We start from the raw sequence: 19,276 nt of genomic DNA on the forward strand, positions 1-19,276 counted from the left end.
TGCTTTGTCGTATGGATGCAATGCGCTCGAGGCATCTCTCACCCTGCAGGGAGCGCGTCCTCGCGACTCGCAGCACGCGGACAGGCGGCGTAACAGATAGTTGTGCAGATAGAAGGAAAATACTCATTTACGCATGGAACAACACAATAATATGATGTACTTTGGGTAGTTCTTGTTTTGGGGACACGCAGTAGTAACGTGGCTGCAGATATTTAGGACATTCTGAGGCTGTGTATTCCCCATTCAAGAGAGCCGCTCCGTGTACGTATCCCTCCGCGTTGCTAATGTGTGTAACGTCGCCACGAAGGCGTCCACGAGTGTGCTTTTTTTCCCTTCTCTCCTTGCCGCGAGACGCTTTTACGCGAGAGACCCCGCCGCGGCCGTTCGCCCGTGCGCCCCCGGCCGCCTCGCGCAGACTGGAGGACTCTGGCACGAGTGGGCGGCACCAGCTGGCGCAGCGCCGCTCGAGAACAATGCTGCGTTCACGCCCCATAGGGGATGACAATACTCGTGCGCCTTGCGGTAACAGAAGGTAACATAAACTGGGAGAGCGTGTTAGCGCCCCCCCTGTTTCCATTATGAATGAACAATGAGGTACGGGGAAGTATCTGAAAGGTCAATTAATATGATACACGCAAAAGACCTGACATTCGTTATGTATACTAGACTGGAGGAACCTGATCAGATCATTAAATCACTCTCCCTCTGTGTGTACAGCTGTGGGAGCTTCTTTGTGCTTTGTTGACATATCGGACATGTAGACAGGGCCACGCGTATCTTTGAGTATACACATGGAGTGCGTGTAGCGCCCACCTGCTGGTTCCCCTCTACTGGTTTCAGCCGTTAGCTTTGTCGGCACTGTCGCTGTGTACACGGTATGCGCTGCTCGCTGCTAGCCGCCGCCATGTTGAGAGCCGAGTGGATGCAATATGGAGATGCCCGGGATTCCCTATCTGGCCCCTTTGGCAGCAGCTGCTGATGCTCTGAAGGCATTCCCAGAATCCTAAGAGGAAAAAAAACAGTACTTCACCTTTTGCACAACAAACAGATTATGAATAAATTGTGTTAAATGCTCGCTAGTTCATATTGTATGGACTAGCCTAATATTTTATCTTTAAGGGTGATAAAGTTATACCTCTCTGCCACAGAGTTTTCCATTTTCAATTCTCCAAAACAATGCGGAGCCACAGCTCTTCTGCAGCAAGGACTGTACAAGCCGAGCAGTTTCAATTCATCACGTGAAAGGAGAGGAGCTGTGGACCAGGTGAGGCATGGCAGCCCACATTTCCCGGCTTTCCCACGGGACCCGAAGGCACCACCGCTACAGACAGTTTTGGCACGACATTGGCTCAGCTCCCCTGCGCGTTATCACTCTGCTGTCTTGTGCGCGACTGGTTAATCCCATTTAGACAAAGCACGCCCTCACGCGCGGACGAGATGCTCCAGCACAGAGTAGACTCACGCTGACAGACGATGCATGGAGGCAGAACTTGTTTCCATCCTCTGTAACAATCGCACTGAAGGTTTAACACTCAGCCTATTGGACAGGTACTTTCTTTTGGACACGTTGGACATAGGGGCAGTTTGACAGTGAGGTCCAGCGGCTCCTCTTAAGGAATGAAGTGCTGTATCTGTCCGTCCTGCGTTTCCATGCAACAGCGCGGGCGGCTGTGAAGCCCCGGAATACGCACGGGGGGTGGTGGGTTGGGGGCGGAGGGGGGATCGATGCTGTAGCTGAGAGAGCGTCGGCTCAGTCTCGATCTGGACCCGATGGAGCGACAGGAGGACGGAGACGATGAGCTGTTCGGGAGCGTAAGTCATGAGAGCGCAGAGGAGCCCGGTAAGAGCGCTTTGATGAACACTTTTCACACATAAAAAAAAACCCGAAAGAAACGCGGGATTATGATGCCGACGATGAGGATGAGGATGGTGATGATGAGGGTGATTTGAGCGCGTAGCGGGGGAATAAAGCTGTGCGTCTGTTGGCGCTCCAGTAAGGTCCTTATATTCCCTGCAGTTGCTGCAGGTGGATTGTTGCTGCAGGTGGATTGTTGCTGATGATAACTCACATGGGCGCAACGATGCCGGATGGGAGCCCTGGCACACCTGGACTCCATCTAATTAGCTTTTCACAGTCAGACGCTGCACTGCTGTTGGACGTGGTGGTCTTTATGCTGGCATTGAAATGATTTCCCAAATTGTTTCACCCCAATGATGACGGGATACTTCACAATTTAATGATATCAATTATTAAAATCCAGCTGCTGCTGGAAACATTAGAGCAGTGAACCTGAAACAATAAAGTTGCGGGTCCTAACCCCCCTGTAGGTCTAGAACTGAGGGGAACAGAGATAGATCATTATATGTTTGTTACTCCCACACATTTACCATTAAGCATTCATTTGATCATATTTGAACATCAGTGTTTAAACTTTAAAGTAATCTGAACAGAATCAATGTATGAGGGCCGCTGGCAATAGCCATGCTCATCCTAATTATGAGCAATGATAACAACAATTCTTTATGCTGCATTACATTATTAAACCAACTAAAATAAACATTGTGTTGATTGTCGCTTCAGTCCAACGTAGACTTTTTTGTAATTTTTGACGTTGAGAATCACATTGACGGAAACAAACTAGCGGCTGATAGCGGCAGCAGTGTGTTCGGCAAGAGGAAGAGTCCATGTGAGTAAAAGCAGATTTGAGGGAGTGCCCCGTTGTCACGTGTTTCTATATTTCCCGCCGCTGCCCAGTGAGCTCATTGGCTCTGGCTCACCTGTCCTGTACAATCCCTGCATGCACATGGCGCTCATGGTGGTTTGTGTGACACGGCGCTCTCAGCGATCCTACGACACCGAGCGTTAAACCCGGTCGAGGGGAACCCGAGCACAATGCTATACGATGAGTCTCCCCTTCTCCCAAATTAGGACCAAATGTTGCAGTTTGAGGTCACAATCGCTTGTTTATTTTCAATACTACATATCTTACATCATCTTCAGGGTGAGCCTGGCCCCAAAATAACACACAAAACAATCTGTGCAAGTAACCCAACTTCCCTAGACCACACAAAGTAACAAAACAAAGTGCAGGTATCTCACCTATCTCCCTAACCGAAAAACAGGAGAAACAAGGTTAAACAAAAAAAGGCTTCTCAACCCCACCACCCAAGACTCTGTGTCAACATGGCCAGGTTGGAGACAGGAGAGAGAGCCGGCCTCCAGAGGTTCGCCTGCAAGCACAAAGCACGGCCAAACACACAACGGCACCCCCATCGGGCAGGGAGGTGACCAGCACCGGGACCCACTGCCGTGACATGGACTCTGGGCCATAACATGAGAGCTGCTGGCTTCTTGTAGCGTGGATATGACTCGATATGAGCTAGCCGCCGCTAGCGTAAAACCCATCAGCGTCAATACTGTCATGAGATGCCAATACACTCCGTTGAAACCACTCCTCCTCAACAACGGGCGCGGCTGGTCTCCTTCAGCGGGCAACATGTTCCCAGTTACAGTTCTCAAGGCAATGAACTTGTTTTGTTTGTTTTTCTTGCCTGGAGATATTAACCACTACCCTGGATGTTTAAGCGATGCTCTAATAGTTAACGTAATTGAACATGCAGATTCAGATCTCTGGTAGGTGGACTAATTACAGTTTGTGTAGATCTCCAGTGTTGCCAAAAGCCGACGAGACTCCCACGCTCGGTTTTGTTTGCCTGGGCTTCCTGCCAAAACGTTTTGGCAGGTGATATCTAGTCACGGGCGCGGTTGTGTCGTCGTGGAATACCCTTAACTACGTATACTTAAGGATGCATACTTGGGTTCAAAAGAGTTGAGTGCAAAAAAAAGAAGGGAAAAAGTCAAACTTGCCGCACCAGTCATGTAGCATCAAGTTCTTTTATTTGGGTATTTTAATTAGCGCAAACAAAACCACACCGTTCTGTTCCTTCATGTTTGCTGCCCGCCTCACGTGTCCGAGTCACTTGAGGACAACGATCCATTTACTCATTTCCATTTCTCTGTTTGTGCACATTTTGAAGCGTTGCATTGATGGAAAGCAAAAGCTGTACGGAAACGGCAAAATTCAATCAAACTCAATCACAAAGAAAAGTTTTAAACTCACATGACTGATCAACTCTTTTCTGTCGGCGTCTTCCGCAGCCACGCGCAGCCGAAAGTGCCAACATCTCACCAAACTCTGCTGTAGCTCAGTTTATCCGCTAATTCTCCATTTTTTTCCAACAAGATTAGCTGGAGAATTGAATGAAAATACGGCTAAAGATACTTCGCTCTTTATATAGTTGCCGTAAAGAAGGCAGGCTAACATGTCCCATCTACACATCCCTTTTGATTTAACGTCGATCTTATGGGCAACTTCGATGCAACAAGTGCTCACAGCTCTGGACGTGAACTGCAGACACTTTGCCCGCCCGACCGTCGACCTCAACCTTCCGCCTAAGAGCTTCTGCAGCAGCGTAGCAGCACCACGCTACTTCTGCAGGAGTCAGTCATTATGTGCACGGCCACAAAGAGCCGGTTGTCTGGAAGATCGTATAAGTGCTAGAAGGAACAACCGGCGCAGTCCTTTTTCTAGTGCCGACGACTTGTTTCGCTTTTGAAGGCATTTGCTTCATTCACCACTGCTTTTGTTTCAATATTGCAAGAAATTGTAACGAAAAGGGACAAGACGCGTTGACTTTAAAGTGTGTCTGTGTGTGCACAGAATAGACATCACTGCTGAGAACTTTTAGAAAGTCTTTAACATTCCTTGAAAGATTCCTCGCTGTGGCCACCAGCATGTGAAGCTTTAAAGACACGGTGGAGGGGCTGTGCTGTGGTTCAGCGCATTAAGTAGAAAACCAACAGCAACATTTTCGAGGTCTTCCGAGATTCAGCCGGCTGACGACCCGCCCTGTGCCGCTTTAAAGGACCACAATGGTGGTTTTGTGTATTTAAGCCCATTAGCGGATACTCTCCAATACGACCACACCGTGTGGGCTCAGACACACGTTAACCTGCAGACAGATGCGTTTTCACTTCTATTCATTGCAAATAAATCATCGATTTGAGTTGGCAACGTCGACAAGTTGATTTTCATTCTTTACTGAAATGAACTGTTTGGGATGGATTCGAATTGTCTCACCCGTTTTTCAGCGCAAATACAAAAGTATGTGTTTGGGTTCGGATGTTCTCCCATAGGACTGCAAAAATATGTCACAATGGAGTTGGACTGTGCTGAAATGCGATGAGATGCATCATAGCTGAGCGACTGCAGCAGCATAATGTCCTGTGATTAATGGAGGTGTAATGTTTATGACACACTGGAGGGAGAATTTAATGACAGAAGCAAATAATGTCTCAAAGTCAACAAGCCAGGTCGGTTATGGGATCTGCTAGAAAAAGGTGTAATCTGTTCGGCTGAAGGGTCGAGTCGGGGATACTCCCATGAAGCCACGTTTCAGTGAAAGTAAAGACACAACAATCTGTCCAGCTTATTGTCCAGGGAACAAACATCTGGCGAGATCAGACATCTGCCGAGATTAGACATCTGCCGAGATTAGCCTTTAGCCTTTAGCCTTTAGCCGAGAATGAATGCCAGCTTTTTACGTCTCTGTTTCCTCTCACACTGCCTCCTCATTTGGATCGGTAGAGGTCGGCTCTGCTTCGTGGTCGGCTCTGCTTCGTGGTCGGCTCTGCTTCGTGGTCGTGTTCCTCGTAGCGGGCTCAGGCTGCGCAGCTTCTCCTGGAGTGTGGATCCAACATTGTATGGAAGCTGCTTCCCAATTTCCAGCAAGGCCAGATGCTCGTGGAGGACGTAGCGCTGGACGTTCAGCCTGGTTTATCTTTTCCAAAAAGCAGACTAAGGGCTAACATTTTAAGTAAACATGTGACGCTGTGTTGACCAGACTCGGAGAGGCCGCTGTGCTCATGCTCGCTGTCATTTAAGTGAATATCTGAGAAATTAAAATAGGTTTTCCTCTTTAAATAGGTAATGCAAAAGGAGATGCGTCTACAAAAACCCAGAAGAGCCACATCAAACTTTTTTCTTTCCCCCTTGGGTTTTTATTCATTAACGATATCCGTCAGAGGTGATTGGAGATGTTACTATGAGACCGTGGCCCACCGAGGGAGCAGGTAGAGGCAGGGACTCAGATAATTAACTCTGTTACTGTGTCTGTGACTGATTTTCTCTTAGCCCCGAGCTCCATTACAGGTTCTTGTTCTGCCGTTTGTGTTCCCTCAGGGTAAAACCAACACAAAACCCATAAACCTGTTCTGAGAAAATACCTCGCCGCGGTCGTACAGTAATGACATCGTATTAATCACCTGACAGCTGGATCGTTGGACGAAAAGGAAGACGCTCGTCTCCGACACGTCACAGAGGAGCAGCGTGTGATGCGAGCAGGGCGTCCGTCTGTATCCATGGGGACAGATGTTTCCTGTAAAGGGTGGAGGGGAGAGAGGGTGTTTCTTCCTTTTCTTTGGTGCAGAGAGCCACCAGGCTTCGTCCGTGATGTGTTCACATGTCAAATCCTCCGGGGCGCTGGGCTGCGAGGGCGTTAAAGACACAAAGGATTGTTCTAATCCAAAAGGTTTCCTAATGATTCTGATATTGGACATTTATGCAGGATATGCGGAGCGGCTGCTATGACTGGAATATGTGATGATGATCAACATGATAACCAAATGTTTGTGCAATACAGTGTACAGCTCAAATGAGTGGGCAATGTTGTTATCACTATGTTTCTCTCACAATGTCCATACAGCTTTGCTCTCGATGGATTAATTATCAGGGGTGAGGGCGATCTGTTAACATCTTTTAATATCATACAAGCAAATCTGACCCGAAGGCCGTCTGAGGCAATTTGCTGATTTTGTGCTCGACCAAATAAATTGGATATATTGGATGAATTGGATGTTTGTTTTTGCGGGTTTTGTTGACTTTGTATGACAGCGGCGCTGCATAGTGAGGCCACCGGGACGTTTCCCTTCAAACACAGACGCATGAACAAAAAGCCATTTCAACCAGAACGGCTCTGCTTTAAGAGGACAGACGCGGTGTCTCCGATGGTTCCTCTTTAATGTGCTCTGGGTGTAATATGCAAGCAGAGGTGTGTCAACTACAAACACCTTATCTGTGTTTGTTTTGTGTTTAAGGGGAGGGGGGAGGTTCTCCATTGCCTCGTAATCTGTGCACGGCTCTACCCTCGACACAGGCAGGCTTTGCAGGAATTTCTCCTTCCCTATGATAGACATTTCAAAGTATAATTTAGAAAATGAATGCATTAAAAAGAGATATATGAAATTGCATTACATTCTCTCTCTCAAATGGCTAACGGGACATCCCTCTCTTCGTTTCTTCCCCAGGTTCTCCGGCTCGTGATCGCTCAGGCAGCCAACAGCGGGAGGCGCCCGCCACGATGAGGAGGAGCGACAACTACCTGCCGGTCGCCGGCGAGGAGAAGAACCTGGGCGCGGACTTCGTCAACACCGACGGCAGGAGCAACGAGTCCATAGTAAGACACGACGCCCACGCTGTCATTATCATGATTTGTGGTGTCGGGCAGCGGCTGGAGGCAGTGAAATGTTTTCCCATGAGGAAAGCTGCATTTTCCAAGGAGATGATTTAAAGACTTGTGATTAATGAAGCATAAAAGGCCCATGATGCATGTACTTACTACTAACGCTGACATACAATGAATGGTGTGAGGGCCAGAAGTTTTTCCAGGATCTGCAGTCACACTTAGAGTACCAGACCTCGGCACGAGCCGCGTTGTGTTCACTGTGTCACAATCAAAAAGCTGAAATGGGAACGCAGAGATCCGATAAAAACTTCCTCATATGTTAAAGGTTTTCCTCGCTTGAGGGTGTGATGAGTTATACCTTCAACCGTATGTGAAAGGTTACACTCACAGCCGGCTATGAGAGGTTTTATAATAAAACTTCCTTCCTCGGAGGGTTGACCCAGAACCTTTCCACCTTCCAGGAAGTACTAACGATAACTCACCTGGGGAGTTTCACCAAGAACCCAACGGTTTTACCCGCAACGCGTTCAGGGCCACTGGAGCAACAATCAATGCTCCTAATCAGGAACAACCTGTTTGCCTTATTTATCCACCGCCACGCACGTTCCCTCCTCAACCACACTCTCACTGACGTCATGGAGGGTTTCCTACTTTGTTTTTCTACATTTCAGCCGAGAAAAGATATCTGAAACATCTATTTTAAAAACATTTCTGATGCCTAGACCTGGAAATATAACTCCCAGCCGCCTATGGTTCAGAGCTGCAGCTGTGAGTCTCATCTATCGAGACACGCGGTGTAGTACATATATGTAATATAGTTTTAACGGTCCGTGGAGGTTCTACATGTATGTGGGTCCCGTGTGTAGAGCAGTTGGTTATGAAGCTCATATCATGAGAAATGAATTCATTTCCCTGCTTGGACTGGTAGCTCGGATTCAAGGGAGGTTATGAAGACATATTTTAATTTAAATCTAGTGTCTGCGAGGGAAAAGTACTCATTAAAACTTTGTTGACACACACTGTACGCACCGTCAATGTGCTGACACAACATTTTCACACAACGATTTGTGTATCTGCCCACACAGCAACGGGGAACACTATAGGAAAAAAAAAAAGATTTCCTGAAGGAAACTGCAAACCATTGACTGCAATTGTCTCTTCCAGTAAATTGCATCAGTGTTGTTCACCTGCGAGGAGCGTTGCTGTGTTGTGGGAACTAATGAAAGGTCGGGAGCTCGTACGCAGCCAACCAACGTCACCTCTGAGTCGTGGTTATGATTAATGACCGGGCTCAGCACAGGTGGGAAATAATTGATGAATAATTGATATATTTGTATATTGGGCATGTTACATTTCTGCACAAGACATTGCTGTTCAATGGAAATGTTCATGACCAGTAAGCAACTCAAAGTAACGTCGTTTCAAAGAGCCATTAATAACTCACGCTTTACTAGTTAATATCTTTATAGCATTGATGAAATTGTTTGTTAAAAGCATTCACAGTGTTCTGCTCCGTATGATAAATAACACAGCGGGGATCCGGGCTTCAGCACATTCTTGCGCTTTTGCTTTTGCTTATAGAACCAGGCAGTGTCAGGGGAACAGGAAGTGATTTGTTTTACATGTTAATCGACTCAGAATTGGACAGAATTTTTGAGCTTGAGCAGCAGTGGAGTGGCTCATAAGAGAGCAGCGCTTTTTGAGTGCCACTTGAGCTGAAGGATATTCTTCCAGCTCAGCGGCTCTCTTTTAATCGGCCGGCGTTCTTTTTTCTTCCATTGCCACGAAAAACGAGAGAAATGAGAGAAATCTTGCACACTGCGGAACAAAGACCCACACAAAAGCACACGGGTCAATGTTCCTCCTCCACCGGAGAACACATGTTCCCCATATGAAGTTCAGGATAGTTTATATGTCATAGTTGCATTAACAGCTTGCAGCGCCGACCCCAAGTGGCAAGAGATGGACGATCGATCGTTCATGGTTAGTTTCTTGCATTCTTTCTTACTTTAGAGTGTCGTATGTTTTGTTGGACTGAAGAAATAACGACATAAAATATCAAGTGTTCAAATAAAAAGAAGACGAATGATCGATCAAGTGTTGCACTCTGTTATTCACAGTGAAAATATCTCATCATCCACGTATTATCTCTCCTGTGCTTCATGTTCTGTTCAATTCTCTTTGAGATTCTTGGCTTTCGGTGTGGTAAAAGTTTGATATCGCTCATGACAAAACAATCCACACATCATTTGCTGTCTTGAGAAAATGAGATAATTCAGATTAATCAGTTGCAATCACAAGAAATCTGTCAAACGTACAGCGTAAGAAAATATGGTATGATGAGGACTTAATATTACTCAAATCCTGAAGTGGGCCTAACAGAAAAGCAGCCGTGGCCAATTACAGTGCATATGAAATATTGCTTCATGGGGTATTTGCATAATTGATTATTATATGCGGCCACTGGCGCGAGACACTTATTATGTTGTCGGGCTCAGAGGAAGTTTTGGTGCCAAATGTGCTTCTGCTTGGCAGCAAAATGAAAGCTGCTTTCTCTTTTTCCTCTCGTGGGATGGCGTGTTTCTCACTTCCCTCTTGTGGTGTTTGTCTTTGAAAATACTTCCGACTGAAGACACGGGCGCTGCGAAACCTGCTGACATCGAGGTCCGTGGATTGTCCGCAGTAACGAGGCCTTTTGGATGGAGCGGATGTTCCACTTTCAAACATCCAAATCTGTTTAATGTCTCGAGCAAATGAAACTTTACCTCCACCGCGTCGCGTTGTACAGATATCTGGGAGCGATGAGTGATCAAACTGACCCCTTAAGTTCCCGTCGCCCTACCTGTCTGGGCTGGGGAGACGTATGCCTCATGTATTCTCGGCGCTGTGACCTTGCAGGTTGCTGGAGTTAAAACTGTGATTTGCATTCAACATGTAAAAAACACTGAAAAACAGAGAGATCCAGCTGCCACATGCAGCTTACTGCTGCCGTGGAACACGTTATTGACTTGAAAACTGCTGGGTTGTCTCAGCCTTAAGCTTATTATGGCTCATGTGTGTGTGTGTGTGTGTGTATGTGTGTGTGTTTGTTTGTGTGTGGGTGGCTGTGTGCCTGTGGAAGCCCAGAGGAGAGGAGAACCTCATTTCCCGGTGGCTTAGTGAGAAAAGAGTTCCTATTGGAGAACGATGCGTACACCACAACATCCTCATGCGCCCTCTGAGGAGCGACCTCTGACCTCTGCAGCGATGACTACTTCCTGTCGAGCGAGGATGAGGATGAGTGTGTGTATGGGGGAGGGATGAGGCAGGGGGCTGGAGATTCACACACACACAGACACACACGCACACACAAATTATATATATATATATATATATATATATATATATATATATATATATATATATATATATATATATATATATATATATTTATATATAGACACACGCACACACACACACACACCAGACCTTTATCCTACTATAACAGTCACACACGCGCACACACACACTGTTCTGTGCACGTCAGCGTGGGGCCCGCTGTGTCAATATTAGTTTTCCGCACAAGTTCAGAGTTGATGGCTCTTTCATTGACGGCGGGTTGTGTTATCTTCTACATGAATTGCCTTGTAATTGTCCCGCTATCACCATGTAAACATCCGTGTTGGACATGCGGCTACTTTTAGTGCTTCACGCAAATTCCCACGCAGTGTGATGTCTTCAGACTCGCACGGCGACCTCACTGTCGCACACTGTTGTGCGCCGTGTTCACCAGCTCGCCGCTAACCTCGTCTGCGGCGCACTCGCGTATTTACTCACGTATTTACTCGGGTGATTAACCCTTTTAGATCTGTAATGATGATGGTCAGCCTAGCTCTTTTTCTCTCATTTATCAATAAATATGTCAAAAAATGTAGAAATCCAGCTGTCTCTATGTGTTTGACTAAAGAACACAATGGCTGATGGGAAAACACTGCAGTTTAAAAGGATTTATTTAACCTTTTACAGACTAGTCTATATGACCCTCCTTCTCACTTGATTCTTGAGGTCTCATTCTTTATTTCAACATCTCCTTTAATTCAGCAGGGTGTTATTTTAGCAAATTATGCTCAATTTATAGCAGAGACCATAAAGTAGAGTATGCATTAGGGTGGGCTTAGTGTGATTGACAGGTCGCTGCAGCTACCAGAGACTACGGCGTCTCTGCATCACTCCTCCACATTCCAAATATGGTCACTTCTGTCCATTGGTTGTAAAAAAAACCAACATGGCGACGGGGGTAATCCAAGATTGCGACGGCAAAATGACAGAACTCGAGGAATAATAATTTCATTTGGTTCATGACCAAATACCTGCTCAAAAAAATGTCATAAACCACAGCTGGAGACTGTTAGCACGCCGCCAAATGTCAGCATGCTAACATGCTCCACTAAGATAGTGAACGTGCAACATCACATTCAAAACATCGTCTCTATTTATTTACATTTATTTCCATACAACAACAAGACATTCTAACCCTCAACTTAATGGAGCGGCTATCATGGCTGTAAACTCTTGTTTAACTTTGTTTAGACACGGATTTATACGACAAAACTGTATTTAGCACAAATTTCAATTTTAGATTTATGTGTTTATTTAAGGCAACAGTTGTTTATACTCTATTTTTATGTCTATGTTCTATTTTTTCCCCTGTGGTGTCCTTCTGCGTTCTGGTGACACAGTGACGTCATACGCTCCTCTCCCCCGCTAGCATCATAAATTCTCATCTAACGTAATCAAAACAAAGTTTCTTCTTCTGTTACGAGTTTAGATAGCGCGATAAACAGCTCGCTTTCTGTCCAGTGTTTCAACTTGCTAGGGGTCAGTGGAAGTAGGGGAGGATCTGTGTGTGTTTGACCGATGTGTGCCTCGAGGTTTCGCCAGATAACCTTAGCCAGTACACACACACACACATGCACATGCACACACATACGCACACGCAGGGTTAAAAGAACAAATAGCCTGGAGGTAACTTCAAGTGGTGTCATCTGTAATGAGACGAGAAAACACTGGACAAGGACAAACAGAGGTTGTTGTTTTTTACTCTGGAATATCATGTCAGAAAATAAAACTGAATTAAAAAATAAATCTACATCCTAGATCTTCAAATGTTCACGTCACGTAAATGCTGATTTTTTTTAAATTATCTTCACATAACCGCCGTAATCCCACATTCGTTGGAGCAGACATGTAAAAATCCCAAAAGAAAAAAGTGTCCCGGTGGATTAAATCAACCGGGGAGAGGACAAGAAACGCTCTGAAGCCAAACTAGTGCCACGCCCCCACGGCTCATCCAGGTTTAATAAACCAGGCTGCTGAACCCTGCAGGACGCTAATCGTCTTCTCTCCACCGCCATTAACTTTCTTATTATATCAATACCATTTTCTAAACTCGTGTTCTCGTCCCTGATCCTTATTGTACTGTGCTGATTACGAGTGTTGTAGATGGAAGACTCCTGCCACTGAAACACAGATGTTTTTTATTCTCGAGGCTGCTTTCAAATAAGGACTTTAACTGTGGATCAGCCCCTAATGTCACCTGGCTGCACAAAACTGTCTGGTTGAAATATTTTATTCAAATTATTGAGATCATTCGCAATAACCAGGTATATTAGATTCACATTGTCATGGTAAATATTTAGAAACAGCTCTCAAATAAAATAAAGATGGCGAAGAAAAACATTAATAATTAAAATTAACCCCTAAAAGACGTCAGAAAAATATAACTAAACTACTAACCTGAGTGACTTAATTGTCCTCAGCAGAGACACAGCTGACTTTATTCATGACACATGAGGGGGAAATGTATGCTGTCGGTCCAAACCATCAAACGACTCGAGGGATTGACGAAACAATAAATGACCTAGAAATAAACGCTGAATGTAATCGTGTTTGTTGTTTAAGAAATGCAAAGTGCCTGCAACTGAGCATCGACATAAATCAGCGAAGGGGCCGAGGATGCGGTATCGACTGTTAGCGAAGTTATCGCAGGCGAGAAGGAACAGTTTGTTTGTACGGGGGACTACTTTCAACAGGCGGATGAATCCACAGTCGGTGCTGTGAGTGTTAAAGAAGGAGAATGTCACCCGGTGCGACGGTGTGGCTCCTTGTGCCTTAACTGCTCAAGAAGCATGTTGACCCCCACGTGGGTTATAGTGCAGAAATAAACTACCTGGCTAATGGTTTCTCAGTGTCCAGGTGCAACATGATTACCCAGTGAAATGCAAAACATGTGTGTTAATGTATGAGGCGCCATCTGTGCAGGGACACTGCCTATCAACATATTGCATTGCTTTATAATCCACAGCATATTTATGAAATAGCGAACGACATCATCCAGCTGGAGAGAAGCACACGTTTTCTTTGATGGATTCTCTCCACGTCAAAGGGTCACGCGTGAATCACACATCACACACGTATCCGTCTTGTGAGGCCTCAAATAACGCATTAGTGACCGCACAACAATGGCGGCTCCTGCAGAGGTTAGCGTCGACGCTACGATAGCGTATGCTCTGCCTGAAGAGGAGAGTATTGAACAGGCAAAAACATCCCTGAAAGCTTTTTTTCTTCAGGTTGCGTGTGACAAACTGTCAGGCGGGTCAGGTTACATGTTTGTTTGCACTACATTATCTCTACTGGCCTTCTTCTATACGTCTCTGGAGACGGTAAATGGTGCTACACTGCATGTGTAAAAGTGTACGGGGCCCAGGAGTGCATTAGTCCAGTGAACCATCATGTAAATAAACTGCAGAGACTGAAAAGCCTGAAGTGACAAACAGCAACTATGTGATCTACTTCCCTCGCCGCACCCAGCGCTCTAACTCAGTCTCCATCTTTGTTTGTGTTTTGATTTTCTTTTCACATATTTCTACAACCACTGGCCACTTTTGTGTCATATTTCGGGGCAGATGCTTTGTGGATAAACAGCCCAGTTGTCGGGAAAACATGTTTTTATTATTTTTTAATCTGGACATTTTGGCATTCTGGCAGATCAAGATGTGTAATAAAATGAGCAACATACAGAGCTTAGGGAATTATGGAGCGTCCATTATTTAAAGTTAAATAGTGAAATATTAATTATAAAGAGCAACAGGTGGGAGGGTCAAACAGACTGGACTTACACCCAGGAGACCGCTGTTCATGTCCCCTTTGACACCAAAAGTGAAAGATGAGTTTGTGCTTGTTACATATTGTTCCATAAGAAAGTCAACAGAGAAAGGGTGTTTACTTATTTGCAGTAGTTACTTTGTTACGTTTGCTGCACTTTGTTGTTATGATATTTTTGTGAACACAAACCATGATCTTTTTTCTCATCATATTCAAGTTGTTTTGTGATCGACACCGAACCAGTTATTCCACAGCGTGATGCACTTAACCATATGAGTGTGAACTGTCGCTGGTACCTTATGAATCACACACAGTAGTTGTCATTATATAAACAGAATCCAAATAGGATTCACAAATATATTTCTGATGCTCACACAAATACTTTTTTATTGAATAAGTGTAATAGAAAAACACATATTTACATATTGTTTATTCAAGAGGATTGGAAATTCTCGTCAAAATCATATTTGGTTGTTGTTACATTTATATATTTATTCATAAGCTGCCGAACTGATTTCTGAAACTCCCGAGACGTCGCTCGATTGACAAAAGCATTTTCTTTCCCCCAGAAGGAAATCATCCGTTGCCAAACAGATGTCTTCTACATTTTTTACATGAGCCAGGGGACACAGGATCAGAACTGGGAACATTTATTTTTCCTTTCACTTTGTCTTTAATGCATTTTAGTCAAAATTCCATAATATATACTCTCAGATATGCTCTCAAGGTGAAGTCCTTTACCGGTGACTGCTAGCATAGTGATCGCCAAGAATGATTGCATATCAAAGTCTGCATGAAACTGACCCATCAGATCACTATCACACAGCAAAGTACTGGAGAGTGTTGGCCTTTGGGTGACGTTATCCTTATTTTTCAGAAATAAAAGATGCTTCTATAAATAAGCTATAGTCTCTCTCTTTGTCTTGTCTTGCTTCTCAGCCCATGAAAAATATGTACGCGGATGAGGGCTCCCCTCTGTATCCGCGGCTGGGCCCGTACTTCACTGATGGCCGGCGGCGGGTGGACTACGTGCTGGCGTACCAGATCCAGAAGCCCGCCAGCATCCGGCGCCAGTCCTCCAAGTTCAGCGACAACAACTTCGTCCGGCGGCTCCGGCGCAGCATGAGCATGAGGAGCAGCCGCGCGCCGCTGCAGCCCAAGGAAGACCCGGAGATCGCCGCCCAGAAGCATCGGACGGACTACCACGAGGACGACAAGCGCTTCAGGCGGGAGGAGTTCGAGGAAAACCTCCTGGAGACGGGGCTGGAGCTGGAAAAGGACGAAGGGGTGAGAGCCGAATGTGACGTGGCGTTCTGACACTTGACCCTTTCGAGAGCTACCGTTGCCGCGTCTGTCAAGCTATCCATTAGCATTGCGCCGAGGCAGCTTGCGGTTACAACAGAGGCAAATTCATTCATTGGCATTTGTAGTGCTTTTTAAATCAACGGCTTCTTGCAGACTGAAGGTAAAGCTGCAAGTACCAAGAAAGGGAATTCCTAAAAACACTCATAGAAATTTGTTTAGCATACCTACTTGCTTGTATTTTCTTGCAAAAATGTGAAAAAAAGGCTTTTTGGATGAGATCCAACCAATCGGTCTGCAAACATTAAGCTATCTCTTATAATTCGTTCAGCTGAAGTTGCAAAAATCAACTATTCCTTAATTTGTTTGCTTCGAAAGTTGTCTTTCGAGGCATTTATGCTGATAGTCGACATTTAACCCAAGAACACTAATGTTGAAAATAGTCACACAATCGATAACGTCGGGTGAATTTCACCCGATATGTACCTGATAAAATACAGCAATATATAGGGCAAGTTGAAGTACTCTTCTTTTATTTTACCCTGCAGAACTTCTCATAAAACGAAAAACAGGTATCAGGGGGAGACCCTGAAAAAAGGCTCAAAATCTGGTGAAAAAATAGGGAATCGTCAATAAAAGATTATTTTAATAATAAATAAAGGAGCTATAAGCTTGTTATTTGGTTCACGTGTTCCTAGGACATGAGTTGGAGCAGGAAGACGCCTTTATTTAGACACGCCCACCTTCATTAAGACACGCCCACCTTCAACAACATCTGTGAGCAGCATGAAGCTACACAAAGACCCACACAACTCAGACAAAAGCAACACAATGAAAATAAAGCAACAACAATTGAAAGTCACCCGGTGTTAGTGTTCTGGGGTTAAAAGAGTAAAGAATGGTTCACGAGACAGCAGCTTTAACATCGAGCAAGTCGCGTGGCGGAAGCGAGGTTGCATTTCTTTTTGTCTCAATTCATTTGAGATCAGCTGTGAATTTAATGCGCGTGATGGATTTTCCTGATTATCTCGCCCGACAGAAGAGGAGCTAGTTGCCATAAAATAGCTGTCGTCATGAGCTCATGCTTCAGGTACATTTAGGATCAAAGTGAAGTAGTCTGAGTGAATATGTGCGTGTGCTTTAGTAAATTGGGGTTAAGCTGTATGAAGAAGGTGAGAATATTTAATGTTGTACATACGAGCTGAGCTCGGAGACTCAGCTTGTAGATTCAGTGTGTGACGCTGTGCAGTCAGCAACAGAAGGTGTTTTACATGACCTTTTGTGTGTGTGTGTGTGTGTGTGTGTGTGTGTGTGTGTGTGTTGTTGCAACTCGGGGGACTTGGAGGCCAGATTTAGCAATAAAACAGGAGACTCAGACTGTGGCGCTGCAACAAAAAGTGTCCTTTAACAAACAGCTTCAGGGTTTGCCACAGTGTGTGTGTGTGTGTGTGTGTGTGTGTGTGTGTGTGTGTGTGTGTGTGTGTGTGTGTGTGTGTTATAATGTAACATCATGTTATCTCAGGGGAATGATGTGTAATCAGTCACAGTGTAGGTCTTTTCCTTTAATATATACATATATATATATATATATGTATATATATATATATATATATATATATATATATATAAATGTGTATATATATATATATAAATATATATATATATATATGTATATATATATATAAATGTATATATATATGTATACATTTGTATATATATATATATGTATATATATAAATGTATATATATATATATATATATATATATATATATATATATATATATATATATATATATCACATACGTTTTTTTTCTTATCGTAAAATGATATTATATTTATGATTCATCTCCAGTAATTTTTTATATTTCAATTTTCTTTACTGTATTTATTCTGACTGTAATTCTCAAGCTCATTCATCTGATTTGGCAATAAACCAAATTTGATTCAGAAAAAAAAAGTAAATTAGAAAAGCTAGATATGGAATTTGTCTATTTTGTTGGTTTTAAAGTGGAACTGAACAAATCTTTTGCCCTTAAAGCTGCACATCAAAGACCCAACGCAGTCTACTGGTGTCTGTTTAATAACCTCATGACACATTTGAATAATATAATAAAATAAACTTAAAATATGTTTTTATATTTAAAGCTGATTCTTCTAAGTTGGATGTGTCGACACTTCTCATTTGAGCTGACGTCGGGTGGTAAACCGACGCTTGTTTTTCCCGTGAAACGCAAAGAGATTTGTTTTCATTAACGGGGAAGCAGAGCTATTTGTCATTTCTTCGTCTTCTGTCGAAAAGACAAATGCAGATCATTTAACTCTTCATGCGGCGTATCATCCATGGAAGAACGCAAAGGCTTTAAAGATTTAAAACCCCACGAGAACAGGATTATGTCGTAGAACAAAAGCTTAAAATCTCTCAAGCGCGTCTAAACCACAGACCGTATTTCTGTCATCCGACCAAATAAACATTTAAAAAACCTGCTGGCTTCCACTCGTGGCGGAGCCGTGGATTTTCTACTTGTGCCTTCACTCAGAGTCCATCAGCTGTTCAGCAGCTGGCCGCGGTGCACCAGAGCAGATCAATAACAGGAGCTGTCATTAGCCGGCGCAATTATAATTTGCAAGTCCATTTCACGATGTGAGTAACTGACATCCACCTATAATTGCTGTTTTTTTTCAAACGCATATGCATGTAAACCTCATTTGTAATATTCCATGTTTACAGTACAGTAGCCTTGGCTGCAGCAACCTTACTTCTCAACAGTGCGACTTCATTTTGCTTCCTGTCAGCAGGCATAACAAATAACATGGTCAATCTGTGTGATGTACACAGCCAGTCAGCGAGTTTGAACTGGTTCTTGTGTATTTCTGTATCCAGACAGGTCAGTGTGCCGAGCTGGAGGGTGCGAAGTGAGTCTGGCAGTGCATGAGAGGTTTTACATAACTGTACAAGCTGCAGAGAGAGAAAGATCCCATATGCGGCATAAAGACGTGTTTGTGCTGAAATGGATGCGGTGGATTTTCCTGACAGGAAACCGGACTCTACCAGACGGTAGAAATCTGAATCTAACAGAAGGGCAACCTGCTTGCTGCGCGGGCTGCAATGTTCTGTCCAAATACGTATTGTTAGATGTGATTCATGCGTTCACAAGTACAAAACTTTGTTGCATTTCAGGGCAAGATCCCTGGAATCGGCTTCCTGAAGATCCATGCTCCCTGGGACGTTCTGTGTCGAGAGGCTGAGTTCATGAAGCTCAAGATGCCGACAAAGAAGGTACGCCTCCTGTGGTTTAATGCTTCATT

The 19,276-nt window shown here is 44.3% G+C and overlaps 1 protein-coding gene across 1 annotated transcript in view; it reads left to right on the forward strand.

Moving 5' to 3' along the window:
* The first annotated feature begins 1,710 nt into the window (after positions 1-1,710).
* ano1a (anoctamin 1, calcium activated chloride channel a) overlaps positions 1,711-19,276 on the forward strand; it is a 49,483-nt gene continuing 31,917 nt past the window's right edge. Inside the window, exons 1-4 of the mRNA XM_068576172.1 lie at positions 1,711-1,840; positions 7,367-7,515; positions 15,607-15,954; positions 19,149-19,247. Of these exons, the coding sequence (XP_068432273.1) occupies positions 1,771-1,840; positions 7,367-7,515; positions 15,607-15,954; positions 19,149-19,247 (666 nt within the window). The 5' untranslated portion in view covers positions 1,711-1,770. The remainder of the gene's footprint in view (positions 1,841-7,366; positions 7,516-15,606; positions 15,955-19,148; positions 19,248-19,276) is intronic.

This window comes from Clinocottus analis, unplaced genomic scaffold (genome assembly GCF_023055335.1).
Source record: "Clinocottus analis isolate CAN_PGR_092001 unplaced genomic scaffold, fCliAna1.0.p SCAF_1, whole genome shotgun sequence".
In the NCBI taxonomy this organism is placed as follows: Eukaryota; Metazoa; Chordata; class Actinopteri; order Perciformes; family Cottidae; genus Clinocottus; species Clinocottus analis.